The 13,926-nt window shown below is 36.0% G+C and overlaps 1 protein-coding gene across 1 annotated transcript in view; it reads right to left on the bottom strand.

Moving 5' to 3' along the window:
* The window catches only part of LOC138696461 (protein BTG1-like), a 33,771-nt gene that overhangs the window by 9,647 nt on the left and 10,198 nt on the right, over positions 1–13,926 (bottom strand). Inside the window, exon 3 of the mRNA XM_069821460.1 lies at positions 6,898–7,012. Within this exon, the coding sequence (XP_069677561.1) occupies positions 6,898–7,012 (115 nt within the window). The remainder of the gene's footprint in view (positions 1–6,897; positions 7,013–13,926) is intronic.

The following is a 13,926-nucleotide window of genomic DNA, read 5'->3' as shown; positions in this document are numbered from 1 at the left end:
TTGTAAATTATCTTCCGAATCTGCAATTAAGATCTGGTCGTCAGCAAACAACAGTGTATCAATGTTTCTCCCTTTTATTTTAAAATGTGTTTTAAGCATAGTCTGCCATCGTACAACTGCGTCATTAATATATATATTAAATAGGGTAGACGATAATGGACACCCCTGTCGTACTCCTAAATTAATCTCTACTAAATGATCCTCTTCTATGGATTTCTCCAATTTAAACTTTGTATTTGTATACATACTTTGTATTACTCTTATAAGATGTTGAGGAAAACAGTTTTTAATCATTATTTCCCATAGCAAATTTCTTTTAACTTTATCAAAAGCTTTTACATAATCTATAAAAGCTATTAGAATTGGTAGGTTATATTCTCGTCGTTTCTCCATAAGTTGTGTTATCGTGAAGATACAGTCATTGCAGGAACGCCCTTTTCTAAATCCATTTTGTGAATCATGCAGTATAGTTTCCGAGATTGGAGCAATTCTTTGTGTTATAATTTTTGCATAAATCTTATAACCTGAGTTCAAAAGATTGATTCCTCTATAATTATCACATTTAGTTCGATCTCCCTTTTTAAAAATCGGGCATATCAATGCAATATTCCATTCTTCTGGTAAATGTCCATTTTTCCAACACATATTAATAAAGTTCAAAAGCCTCGTTTGGAATTTAATCGACGCATATTTAAATAGTTCCATATTCAGACCGTCAGTTCCTGGACTTTTTTTGTTTTTGAAGTTTTCTAAAGTTTCTTTTAGTTCATCCATACTTATTAAATCTACATTTTCATTAACATTTGTTATTACTAATTTATCTCCTTCTGGATCAGTCCATAATTTCTTATAATATTTGTTCCATTCTTCATTCTTAATTGGATTATGCTGTAGTCTACCTTCCTCATTCTCATTCAACTGTTTTAGAACTTTATATACTTTCTCTTGTCGTCCGTGTAGGTCGTGCTGTAAGTCATTCACATATTTATCCCAACTTTGTCACTTTATTTTCCTCACTTCGCGTTTCACTGCAGCATTTAACCTCTTATATTCTGTTCGGTTCTCTGTTGTTTGATTACTTAGGAACTGTAAATATGCCTTTTTTTCTTTTCATTTATTATGTTCGCAATTTCTTCATTCCAAACTTTGAGTCCTCTATTTTTATATTTTTTTGTCCTCTTACCCAATACTTCTGATGCAGCCTTTATAGTTATATAAAACTTAAGGCACATAATAATCTTTTTTTTTTTGTTATAACTTCGAAAAAATTATGTAATACCAAAAACACCATCTCTTTACACTAACACAATAATTAAATTAAATTACATAATACTAAATTCATTGCATTTCTTGAAGGCTTCAAGAGAAAAGCTTAATGGATGCCACAAAATTCAATAAACACTGAATCACATTTCAATGGAGCACCATGTTTATTAACCAATTTGGCAACGAAATTAACTGCTGGTATGTTCTTATATGTCTACATCACAAGGACAGTGAGCATATAAAATTAAACACTCAGATGCATGACTAGATGCTTGAATATATACAAAGATTAGTAATTTAGGAGAAATGTACCACTACATGATTATGCAAAAGCATAATATAATTAATGGTATTAAACAACGAACTAAGAACAGAAACTGATAAAGTGAAGGAAGATTGGATGAAAGAGAAATGTAAAGAAATAGAGGATCTAGAGAGAAAAGAAATGATTTACTACACCACGAAGTAAAATGTTTCTATTTTACAAATAAGAACAGGAAATCCATGTGGTTGATAGGAGACAAAATTGGCAATGTTTTAACAAACAAGAAGTACTGAACAGATGGACGAAATATGGAGACAGGGAATTGTCCAGATAACTTAGCTATACAAGATGAGGCATCCGATCAGAATACGAAAAGGACTTTCTATTCTAAGGGAATAAGAGGGAACTGAAGAATGGGAAAGCAACAGGAGTTGGTGGAATCCTCATTGAATTAGTGAAATGCTTGGGTGAAGACAAGAGGAAAATTCTATCATTATGCAACGAAATACAAGGGCTATTCATAAAGTAACTTCCGTTTATTTTTTACAAACCTGTGGATGACGTTACAGAATTGGGTTACAATACATTTGAAAGTATATATTCTAGTTCATTTTTCCACATAGTTTCCAGTCACATTGAGACACTTGTCGTAGCGTTTGATGAGCTTTGAAATTCCGCAATCGTAGAATTCGGCCGCCTGCGACTGAAGCCAACCTACAACGCTGGTTTTCAACTCTTTGTCATCGTCAAAGCACTGTGCCGTTTTATTATCGGCACCTGTGCTTTTTTATTCATTTTCTTTCTTATTCCTTACTTATGTTTCTTCCTGTTCTTAGTTACCCTTCCTTCTCACAGATGGCGTTGTTCTATCTGCCATTTTAGGTCTGATTCTTCCTTTTCATAGATGGCATTGTTCTATCCGCCATTTTAGGTCTTATTCTTTTTATGTATAAGGAGCGAGTTTATTTTATCACGTGATATTGGTTTTTGATTTTCATTGGTTCTTTTCAAATTTATTCTGGGATTTAGCGTCCGTTTCCGGCAGGAACGGTTGACGCGAGAGAGAGTCTTGGAACGACGCTCGGGGAGTTAGGTTGTGGAACAGCCATTGGGGGTTGGGGTTTAGTTTAGCAGTGGCTTGTGAGGGAATAATGGAGAACCTGGTCCGTGAAGGGACGTGAAGTGCTGCAGTTAGAACTCAATCTGGGATGGTTTCTAACTACATATAATCATGGCTGCAAGATGGTTGGAGGAAGGCCATTGTTGTGTGAGTTCGAGACTGGTCTACCCACGATTTTAACAGGTTTTTCACCATTCGTGATTGTATGTTTGCTTTCATTTATATATGGATATTTATGTTCATATAGGCTATTACGTAATTTGCATTATTTAAAAGAGTCCACTGACATTCGTCAATTGTATATTTCCTATTAGTTGTTCTTGCTTTTTATATTGCTACTTTCTACCAGCTTCATTAAGTATAGGATTGTGAATCTGTTTAATTTACACTTAATTTCTGTTTATACAGATTATGCGGCTCTTGTGAGTAATGGCAAATGTCAGTTGAGCATAGATTATTTGGCAAGCCAGTCCCAAAGGTTTAGTAGATTTAGGCCCGGTTTCTTCAACCTTTGTTAAATTATAACAGGTGTTATTCCATTTTAACTGTAAACTTAACAGTTGAAGCATTTCTTCAACTACTGTTAGTACTAACAGACTGTTAAAACCTATGTTAATTTAACTCTCTGTTAGCATAGAAGTATCCAATATAGCTGGTGCGTTAGATGCTGAACTTATATATCTGCATTATTTAGAAAATGATATCCATGAATACATAAACAGAGTGGATGATTTCTGTGATTTGACAGACCAGAAGTTCATACAAAGGTATAGGCTATTTTCTGCCAAGCCTCACTTTTCGCTTTCAACTTAGATCCGTTTGTTTGTTTATTCTCATTAATTGGTTTATACTGGGAAATAATTTCCAGCAGAAGGTTTCTTTCGAAAGAAGAGAAATTAGTCCCAAGATTTCTTTTTGTTCCAGTGTTTTCCATTTCATAATAGCAATACCAATACACTGCTCCACGCTATTGTGATACAGACGAGGAGGGAAGCAGAAATCAAACCTGAGAGAATAGAAAGACTTCTATTCTCTCTGAATCAAACAACGGAAACAAGCGAGAATCGCAATTGTCAGAGTTCAGAAAACAGAAGTGAGTCTATACTTGGTTATAGGTTATGGTTAAACTCTAGAATCTCTGGTCCTAACAGAGAGTTAACAAACAGAATGTTAAAATGTGAAATGTAAAGTCGAAGAAACGCAATATTTTTAACAGCAATTCATACTTTTAACTTACAGTTAATTAACGCTATGTTAGGTGCATTATAACAAAGGTTGAAGAAACCGGGCCTTATAGTTGGGTTAAATTCAGCTTCATCCATCTTGTTTTTTTTTTTTTTGTTTATATCCTTATTACCTGAATTGTAACTTAATAAATGTTATCAGGTAATTTACTTGTGCTAAGTGTTTAATTTGTTTCACCTCACCTTCACGAGACAAGCGACCCTATTGTACGATTGGCGGCAGGGTTAATAATATAAACCAGAGGCAGGCCATTTCAGCACTTCAAGCCAAGCCACATCTTCATGTGCATGAAGAGATGGTAATCGCTAGGCACCAAAACTGGGCTATAGGGAGGATGATCCAATACTTCCCTGTTGAACTCTTGTAGCTTGGTCGTAGTAAGACATGCTATATGCAGCCGTGTGTTGTCATGCAGGAAAATCACCTCAGAGCTCAACATGCCACGACGTTTGTTTTGAATGGCCCTTTTCAAGTTTGTTAGTGTGTTACAGTAAAGCTCAGTGTTAATTCTGGCATTCCTCTCCAAGAACTCCACTAGCAAAATTCCTTTTCTGTCCCAGAAGACAGTTGCCATGAGTTTCCTCGTAGAAAGTGTTTGACGACACTTTGTGGGTTTTTTCGCGAAGTGAGTATGGTCCCACTGCATTGATTGAAGCTTTGTTTCTGCATTCACATACCGCACCCAAGTCTCGTCTCATCTGTCACAATCTGATCGAGAAAAGCATCACTTTCTCTTTCGTAATGCTCAAGAAAGGACAGAGCTGCTCCCATCCATTGAGCCTTTTGTTCCTCAGAAAGGAGTTTAGGCACCAGTCTGGCAGAAAGTTTCCGGTAGCCCAAATCATCGGTAATCACTTTGTACAGAAGCGTACAACTAATCTGTGGAAAATCCTCACTAAGCTCCGACATGGTGAACCTGCGGTTTGCGCTAACCCTTTTGTCAACCAAACGATACTCGGTTGACCATTTCTCTCTTCATCATGGACATTGGTTCACCCATTTTTGAACATACAGCACCATTGTCTTACACCATTGTCATTACGTCTGGCCCATAAACTTCACAAAGTTGGTGATGGATTTCACTAGCTTTACAGTTTTTGGCCACAAGAAATCTTATTACAGAATGGACCTCACACCTGGCAAGACTTGCAATTGTAGCACACATTTTGACAGCACGTGGCTCAGAGAGGAACCAAGACACACCTTGACTCTACCGCTGCTTGACGCTTATTACTTCAAAGTACACTCCACTGCAAGAGCAGCGCCACTGTCTCTGTTGTTACGCAAGCTATATGAAAATGGAAGTTACTTTATGAATAGCCCTTGTATATGAGAAAGGCAAATGTCCTGAAGACTTTACAGTGTTGCTTTCAATACCTAATAAAAATAATGCCAAGAAATGTAATGAGTTCAAGACTATCAGCCTGATATCACACTCTGCGAAGATTCCCCTCCAAATGCCTGAATCGACGATTATATTCTAAAATGGAAGAACAATTGGAAGAGGAGCAGTTTGGCTTCAGGAATGGAAGAGGTACAAGAGATGCAACTGGACTGCTACGAAGTCACCGAAAGATACCTAGAGAAGAATAAAGAAGTGTATGTAGTACTTGTGGACCTAGAAAAGGCTTTTGACAAAGTGAATTGGAATATATTAATGGGGATCCTAAAGAAAATTGGTGTGGATTGAAAAGAGAGAAGACTGTTCAGTAATCTTTATATGAAACGAGTCAAAGTCAGGATAGGAGAAGAGATGTCAGAAGTGAAATAGGGACAGGAGTACGACAAGGATGCCCTCTATCACCTACCCTGTTCAGTATCTACTTGAAAGATTTAGTGAAGAGATATTTCCATAACATGGGAGGGGTGATAGTAGGAGGGAGCAAAATAAAGTGCATAAGATAAGTGATGTTAGCAATATGAGATGAGAGATGATGGTAAATGCAAACAAGATGACCATAGTTACTATGAGAAAAATAAAGTAGGTAAACATGCGAATTTGAAATGAGGTAATAGAACAAGTGGACAGCTTCAAACACTTAGGATGTACTGTAATTGTATTCCTGGTGTTGTGGAAGAGAAGGCCTGATGGCCTTAACTACACCAGAATAAATAAATAAAATACATAATAACATGAGATGCTGGCAGGTCAAAAGAATAGCAATGGCAAAGGGAAGCTTTTAACAGAAAAAGGAGCATCTTCTGCAGATCTCTGGAAAAAAAGAGCTAAGGGTGAGATTAATGAAGTTCTTTGTCTGGAATATGGCATTGTATGTGGCAGAAATATGGTCATACGATGAAGGGAAGAAAAACGATTAGAAGTATTTGAAATGTGGATATGGGAAAGAATAAAGTGTATGAAATGGGGGGGAGGGGGGAGCAGGGAAAGCCGAAGCTGTGAGTGAAGAAAGAATAATGCTGAAACAAATCAGGAAGAGAAAAAGAAATTGGTTGGGACATTGCTTAAGAAAAAACTGTCTATTGAAGGATGCAGTGGAAGGAATGGTGAACAGGAGAGAAGTCTGGAGAAAAAGAAGATATCAGATGACAAACATTAAGATATATGGATCACATGTGGAGGCTAAGAGGGAAGTGGAAAATGGGAATTTGAAGAATGCTGGGTTTACAGTGAAAGACCTGCCCATGGAAAGAAAACTATTAATGAGTGAAATAGCAAATGATGGTTTGTAGAAATGATGAATCATAGGTGATAATAGAAGCTCCAATGTAATTCAATAATTTAAATCAATACTCTCGCATATTATGTAATTCTCACTTTCAGATTCAGGACCCCTCAAGGTGAGTCCTGCATCCTTCCAAGTAACCAAAGAGAAGATTAAATGGACAAAATCATCTTCATTATCACTAAATGCTGAGTAATGGTATGAATTCTGGAAAAACCCAAATAAGGAAACTTTCAGCTGCTAAGCTACCACTTAATTATGCAAATTTAATTTTTATTCTTGAAATAAAAACTGCTGTATGTAAACATCAGGCATACCTGTAATTTTGACTCAATTTCATCAATCTTCTCCAACTGTTTATCAATTGTGGTTATGTTCTCCTTATCACTAAATGATGCCAATGTACAGTATGATCCCCGATGTTCCCCAAACCTAAAAAATCAAACAAAAAAAAACAATTTATTGTTTTAATTTATTTACATTGAGAGTACAGAAATGTTACAATATACTTAAGAAATAAATACAAGTGAAAAGGGCTAAAGGCCCATTCACAATGAAAATTAAACATAACCGTAACATAAACATAGAAGTTTGCGCCCAGGCTACCAAATGGGATCATTCACAATGATTCACATAAGCATTGACATAAACATTACCGTAAGACATTAACATGAAAGTTTGCAAACTCCAAACTTTCATGCTTATGCTTACATGATTTGCAAACAGAACACAATCGTGGAGCGCTGAAGTATACGACAGAATATGAGGAAATGGCGTCGTTGTTATGTTTCCATGGTTACCAAGTATCTTTGTGGTTATGTTTATGTTCCCATCGTGAATGCTCTTGATTTTACCACAACGTTTACATTTTTAAGTTAACGCTTACGTTATGTTTAATTTTCATTATGAATGAGCCTTAAAGTAATATTAAATACATGCAACAATCCATTTCGGACACACATTGCATGTTACATGTCATTTACAAAATATAATTACAATGGTACGACATTATGAAAACAACAAAGGGAATTCCTAAAACACTGTACATAAAACTGAATGTGCGAAATATAAAGAAACTACAGCAGGGGTACTAGAACACCATTTCATTAAAAGAAGATATTTTTATCATTCAACGGGAAGTGACAAAATTGTTAGAATTCAGCCACTAAATGGAAAGCAAACATCAGAAGTGTTTTTTTTTTAATTAAAGCTTTAAAGTTTCTCCTACACATTTCTATTGTTTACTACTTTGATCATAATGCCATACTTAAATTTCCTCTTTTCGTGGGAGAAAATTTAGTTTAATGGCTTTGAAAACAGATTTTCGTTGATCCAACTCATAACAAACAAAATAACTTTTATATAAGCAAGATACAATTTGAGAAATCTATTTCTATTTTCGCCCCTTTCTATTTCACTTCAGCCTGATAGTGAAGAGAGTTCCTATGCAGACCGGTCCCTCTCCAACCTCTACTTCATAAAATCTGTTGGTGAGTGATCAGCAGTCAGTCATATGCCAATGTATGGACAAATTCATGCATGCTGTCTTATGCAGACAGGTCCTACTCTACCCCTTACTGCTTAACATCCTCAGGACAGGTGCTCTGTACTACGTCATTAAGTCGACGGAACATTACTAAATTACCTGGAACCAGTCTGCACAGGAATTCTCTGTATACTTGGACATTCTTAACTTCTTCAAGATGTCGATGCCACCTTAGGCATGTAAACATAAATGGTCAAATGAGTTCAACTACACAAACTGCAGAGTTTAAGTAAAGAATATCAGAAAATCTTTTCTTCATGAGACAGAAAACATGAAAGAAAGAGGTAGAGGTCTTATTAGAAGATAAATAATACAATATTTGAGAGAAAACTATACGAAGTATAAAGTTGAAAGAAACTGGGGGGAAGTGTGAGAGAGAAAGAAAAAAATGAAAAGAACAAAAGACAAAATTGTAACATCTAACAGTATTGATACACCTCCAGAGTGCTATAGCACAGGCTTATCATTCTACAAACTCGGAATCCATTGACTGTATTGACAGTTGTGATGGGCAATATCAAAGAATGAGGTTTTCCATGGCTTATCCAGTTTCACTTAACCTCACAAATTTAATTTCATCGTTACTTTTCATTTCTCCTTATGTTTATTTTCATCTTATTTTATCATAATATACAGGCCTAGTAGGTACAAAATGGCGTGAGAACTCAGATGATGCCAGATGGGGATGATCAGCCACATAACTGCAATATTAAAACCAAAGTACCAGTACTTGTTAGCTGGATCTGCTAGCATGAGATTGGTTTTTCAATCTCGTGAGTGTACAGACTCTGAGCCAATCGTTACTATTTGTGCTGTGCAGCCCAAACATTGCAACAGTTGCGTCTGTTCACACACATGGCAATACTTTCACGTCTCTGTGTTGATTCTTTAATGCATTTTGTGGTCATGTTCACAATAGACTTTCAGATTATGTGTAACTTATGTGATAGCTTACTGTGCTCTGAATTTACGGGCTGCCATTACAGGACACAGCATAGCAAACAATATAATTTTACAAAGAAATATTAATATGAAAAATTTACAAAATATAAGCTGCTAATACAGACAGAACATAACTAACAATATTAGTTATATATATCTTTGAAAAATATTGGAGTGCAAGAGGTCAAATGACTTTATTGTCAAATGCCTGGCATTAGAAAACAACAATATTAGTTATTTTAACTTATTAATAATACAATTTATAATACATTTATAAACAAATGTAAGAAAAATTAATAACAAACAAGCTATAGGTGAATACTAAGAGATAGTATTTTCCTTATTGATGTTGACAATAAAGGTGATGATGGAAAAAGCTTAATGACCCACGCAGAGTAACTATAACGACATCTTTGATTTTGGTCTTGTTCAAGCCAAAACTTTTCCAAGTATTGTAGAAATGGAAAGGAATTGTACTGCGAGGCCCCAGCATTAATCCGATGACTTCTATGCATTGTAAGTTGTACTTCTCTTGAAAATATGGTATTGTTGGTACATGTATGTTCTTCTCTTCATGTACTTCCTCTGCTTGGCCAGCATGATTTTCGAAGCCACATAGGTATTAGCAGGATGGCAATCATATCAATTTTTCGAGCATTACTGTTTGTTGCCAAACAATGAACTTCCTTGAAGACCTCGAAACTGTTTGACCAAAGTTCGTCTGCAATCAATGAGTGGATCCTGTGATGACAAGTGTTACGTAGTACGCCTCCAAAATGACAGAAACCCAGGACGTGTGCAAGAGTTGCTTTCTCTCTGTGGTACTGCCGACAGAGGCTGTTGCCCTGGGTCCTATGTGGTTGAGATTGTACAGCAGATACGTGAGCTGTCACCTTAATAGCTTCTCACCATTCACTTGAAGTCAAGCCTTCACGATGCCAAATCCACAAATTTGCCGGAGTATATTATCAGTAAAGATTGACACTGAGTCCTTTCTGCGGGAGCTTAGCCCAAGCATCCTCTTCTATCTTTTGCAATCTTTTCCTCATACATCTAGCATCGTAGAATCCATTGCGAGGATTTTTGATTTCCTCAATTGCATCAGTCAGTTGTAGTGTTCGCATGCATTTGATGCTTCAGCTCGTAGATCCCTAGAGTAAAGACATACATATTGGAAGATTGAGAAAGAGTATTACAGGTGTTAATGTGTTGCAAATAAGCTTCCCAAGTGGCCTTGAAAAGTTCAAGTCCCTTGTATTTTATGTCAGCATATAACATGTGATCTGGAGTGTCGATTGGTATCTGTAAAATTCCCTTCAAGGCACTTTTAATTATTTTATCACTATCTGATAGAAATCTCTTGGGGATTTTAGATAGTTCATTAGTGACGTACATATAGATGTATTCAGAACTAGGAATTTTTGTTCTGGTTTAAGTAGAGAGGAAGAGGTCAGCAAGTCCAACGTTTTACGTAGGTTCTGAATCATATCCTCTGCAATTGAGAACAAAATGTTAAACCAGCAGTCATTAGCACAGTGCACTCTGGGGCTAGCGTCTCTTATCCATGGATAAGAGAGGCACTAGCACGCATCCATGGCTGTTGGCGGTTATGCTCTCTCCCTCTCCCTTCTGCACAACAGAGCATATTTTGTTACACTTCTTACCCTTTACGACCCCTGTGATAAACTATAAAAAACAGAAGTTGTTGGGTCAAAGAAAGAATAAAAGTACAGAACAATGTGAAATTACAGTCTTCTTCGAGAACTAGGATGAAGGCATAAATAACTTTTTAAGATCTTTATGCGAGTATGAACTTTCCTAGGATGGCACATCGAGATCTTAAATTGGCTGCCCTTAAATGACTTCTCAAGGTCTGGTCATGGCCAGGGAAATTAACAACTGCCTTCAAAGTAGCAACAGTATGAAAGTGATTCCTTTCAATCTCTGCCACTAATCTGGCATCCTGTTGGTGTTGAAATTTTCCTTCTACCACTCCCAGCTTTTTGGCCAAAAATTGCCAAATGTTGATAATTTTGCACCCATTTCCTAGCTGTCCTTTCTGAAATGTGGAAACGCCTATCAACCTTGGACGTCGAAAAACCAAGGTGAATCAGAGTCTGTATTACACTTTCTTTCGTTCCTGCATCTCTTTGTGGAGCCATTTCAGTCAGTCAAAGGCAAGGCAGAAATGGCGTCATAGTTTCCTTGAAGAGTCTTAGCCTCTACCTAGATCTTAAAATAATGGCAAAGCATTCACCATGATAAAAATCTACATTCTTCAATTACTTAATTACTTACTTATGGCTTTTAAGGAACCCAGAGATTCATTGCCACCCTGACATAAACCCACCATCAGTCCCTATCCTGAGCAAGATTAATCCAGCTCCTACCATCATATCCCACCTCCTTCAAATCAATTTTAATATTATACTCCCATCTATAGCTCAGCCTCACCAAAGGTCTTTTTTCCTCTGGCCTCCCAACTAACACTCTATATGCATTTCTGGATTCGCCCATACTTGCTACATGCCCTGCCCATCTCAAACATCTGTATTTAATATTCCTAATTATGTGAGGTAAAGAATATATTGCAGTTCTGCATTGTGTAACTTTCTCCATTCTTCTGTAACTTCATCTCTCTTAGCCCCAAGTATTTTCCTAAACACTTTATTCTCAAATACCCTTAATCTCCGTTCCTCTCTCAAAGTGAGAGTCCAAGTTTCACAACCATACAGAACAACCGGTATTATAACTAGGGTGACCAGATTCACAACAATAAAAAGAGGACACAAAGCTTCAAAAAGGAGAACATTGTTCGAAAAAAGAGGACAGAAAATATGTAGCCCATTTTGATTTAGGCTTAGGTATAATATAGTCAATATACAGTACAGATTTAGGCTTATATCATACTTAAAAGTATGTTATCTATTTTATTTCAAACCTAATTATGATAAAACTTAATAATAATGATTTTAAAGTTAGCTACATATGAAAGTCAAGGGATAAAAGGGAAAGAAAATATCTATTTAAATTTAGGCTTAGGCCTATATTTTATTTAAAATTATATCACTATCTATTTTATTATAGCATACTTATGATAAAACTTAATAATATAAAATGATTTTACAGTTAGCTACATATGAAAACCAAGGGAACTATAATTATTATCAAAAGGAAGAGGAAAGAGTTATGATCATTGACAAAGAGTATATTCCGTTGATGCTGCTGCCATCTACTGGCAAATTACTTGAAAAAGGAGTCAAATCAGATAGTTTCAAAACATCAGGCATACAAGTTGTGAAAAGGAGGATATTTCTTGATTTTTTTTAAATCCGCCCAGACCTCGGACAAAAGCCTAAAAAGGAGGACATGTCCAGATAAAAGAGGATGTCTGGTCACCCTAAATATAACTGTTTTATAAATTCTAACTTTCAGCTTTTCTGAGACCAGACTGAATGACAAGAGCTTCTCAACTGAATAATAACACGTATTTCCCATATTTATTCTGTGTTTAATTTCCTCCCGAGTATCAGTTATATTTGTTACTGTTGCTCCAAGATAGGCCTATTTGAATTTTTCTATCTCTTTGAAGGATAAATTTCCAAGTTTTATATTTTCATTTCGTACAAAATTCTGGGCACAAGACATAATCATATACTTCGCCTTTTCGAGATTTACTTCCAAACCTATCTCTTTACTTGCTTCAAGTAAAATTCCTGTGCTTTCCTCATTTGTTTGTGGATTTTCTCCTAATATATTCACGTCATCCACATCTAGACAAGCAGCTGATGTAAACATTTTTTGAATTAGAAAATAATATAAATACAGATTTGAGTCTTATTAATACAAGGCGCGTCCAGAAAGTAAGTTTCCCTGGAGCCGTTTAGAGAAAGAAAACACAATTTCATGGAAAGATTTACTGGAACAGATACAGAAGTTTTTCAACATATTCTATGCTGGAATTGGGACATTTATAATACTGTGAGATCAAATTTTGTTTCCCTGTGTTGTAGAAGTCTGCTACCTGGAATCAGAACCAGTATGTGACAGTCATCTGCAACTTCCCTGTCACTGAAAATGCTGACCGAACAGGAATTTCTTAAGGTGTAAGAAAAGATGGTAATCATTGGGGGCGAGATTCGGGCTATAGAGTGGATGTTGAGACAACTTCCAGTGAACTCCTGAAGAAGATGTATGTGGCCAAGTGATTACCATAGTTTCATATACTTCAAGAAATTTCTGTCCAGTCAGCATTTTCAGTGACAGAAGTGCAGACAGCAGTCAAACACTGGTTCCAATCCCAGGCGGCAGACTTCTATGACACAGAGATACAGAAATTGATCCCACAGTATGACAAATATCTCAGTTCTGGTGGGGAATATGTTGAACATATAACAATTGCTGTATCTTTTGGAATAAATCTTTCCATGAAATTATGTTTTCTTTCTTTACACGGCCCCAGGAAACTTTCTGGATGCTCCTCATAACTGTAACATTTGCAGACATAAATTCCACAGAGTTAATATATATATATATCTATCATAATTTCGACCTCAGAACCGTAAATTGTCTCCAAAAGACCTGCACTGAACTGTATCCAGAATATGTCCTTAATTATTGCTTTGGTTATAGTTACAAATACTACTGCTATTGCATTACATCAGTACCAAGTAAATGCCTTAGCTTAGTCGGAATTTAGATGTCAACGTCTCAGGTTCAGATCCTCGTCACTCCTTTTCATTTTATTATGTTACAGGTCAGTATAATATAATAATGTAAGCAGAAAATACTAACACTCGTATTATGTAGCTGTATTGTTCCAAACCTAACATTAAATTTATATTATTTATATTGCTTA

The sequence above is a fragment of the Periplaneta americana genome, chromosome 3 (genome assembly GCF_040183065.1).
Source record: "Periplaneta americana isolate PAMFEO1 chromosome 3, P.americana_PAMFEO1_priV1, whole genome shotgun sequence".
In the NCBI taxonomy this organism is placed as follows: Eukaryota; Metazoa; Arthropoda; class Insecta; order Blattodea; family Blattidae; genus Periplaneta; species Periplaneta americana.
Note: the sequence above shows the minus strand (reverse complement) of the source record. Positions and strands in the feature narration are given on the sequence as shown.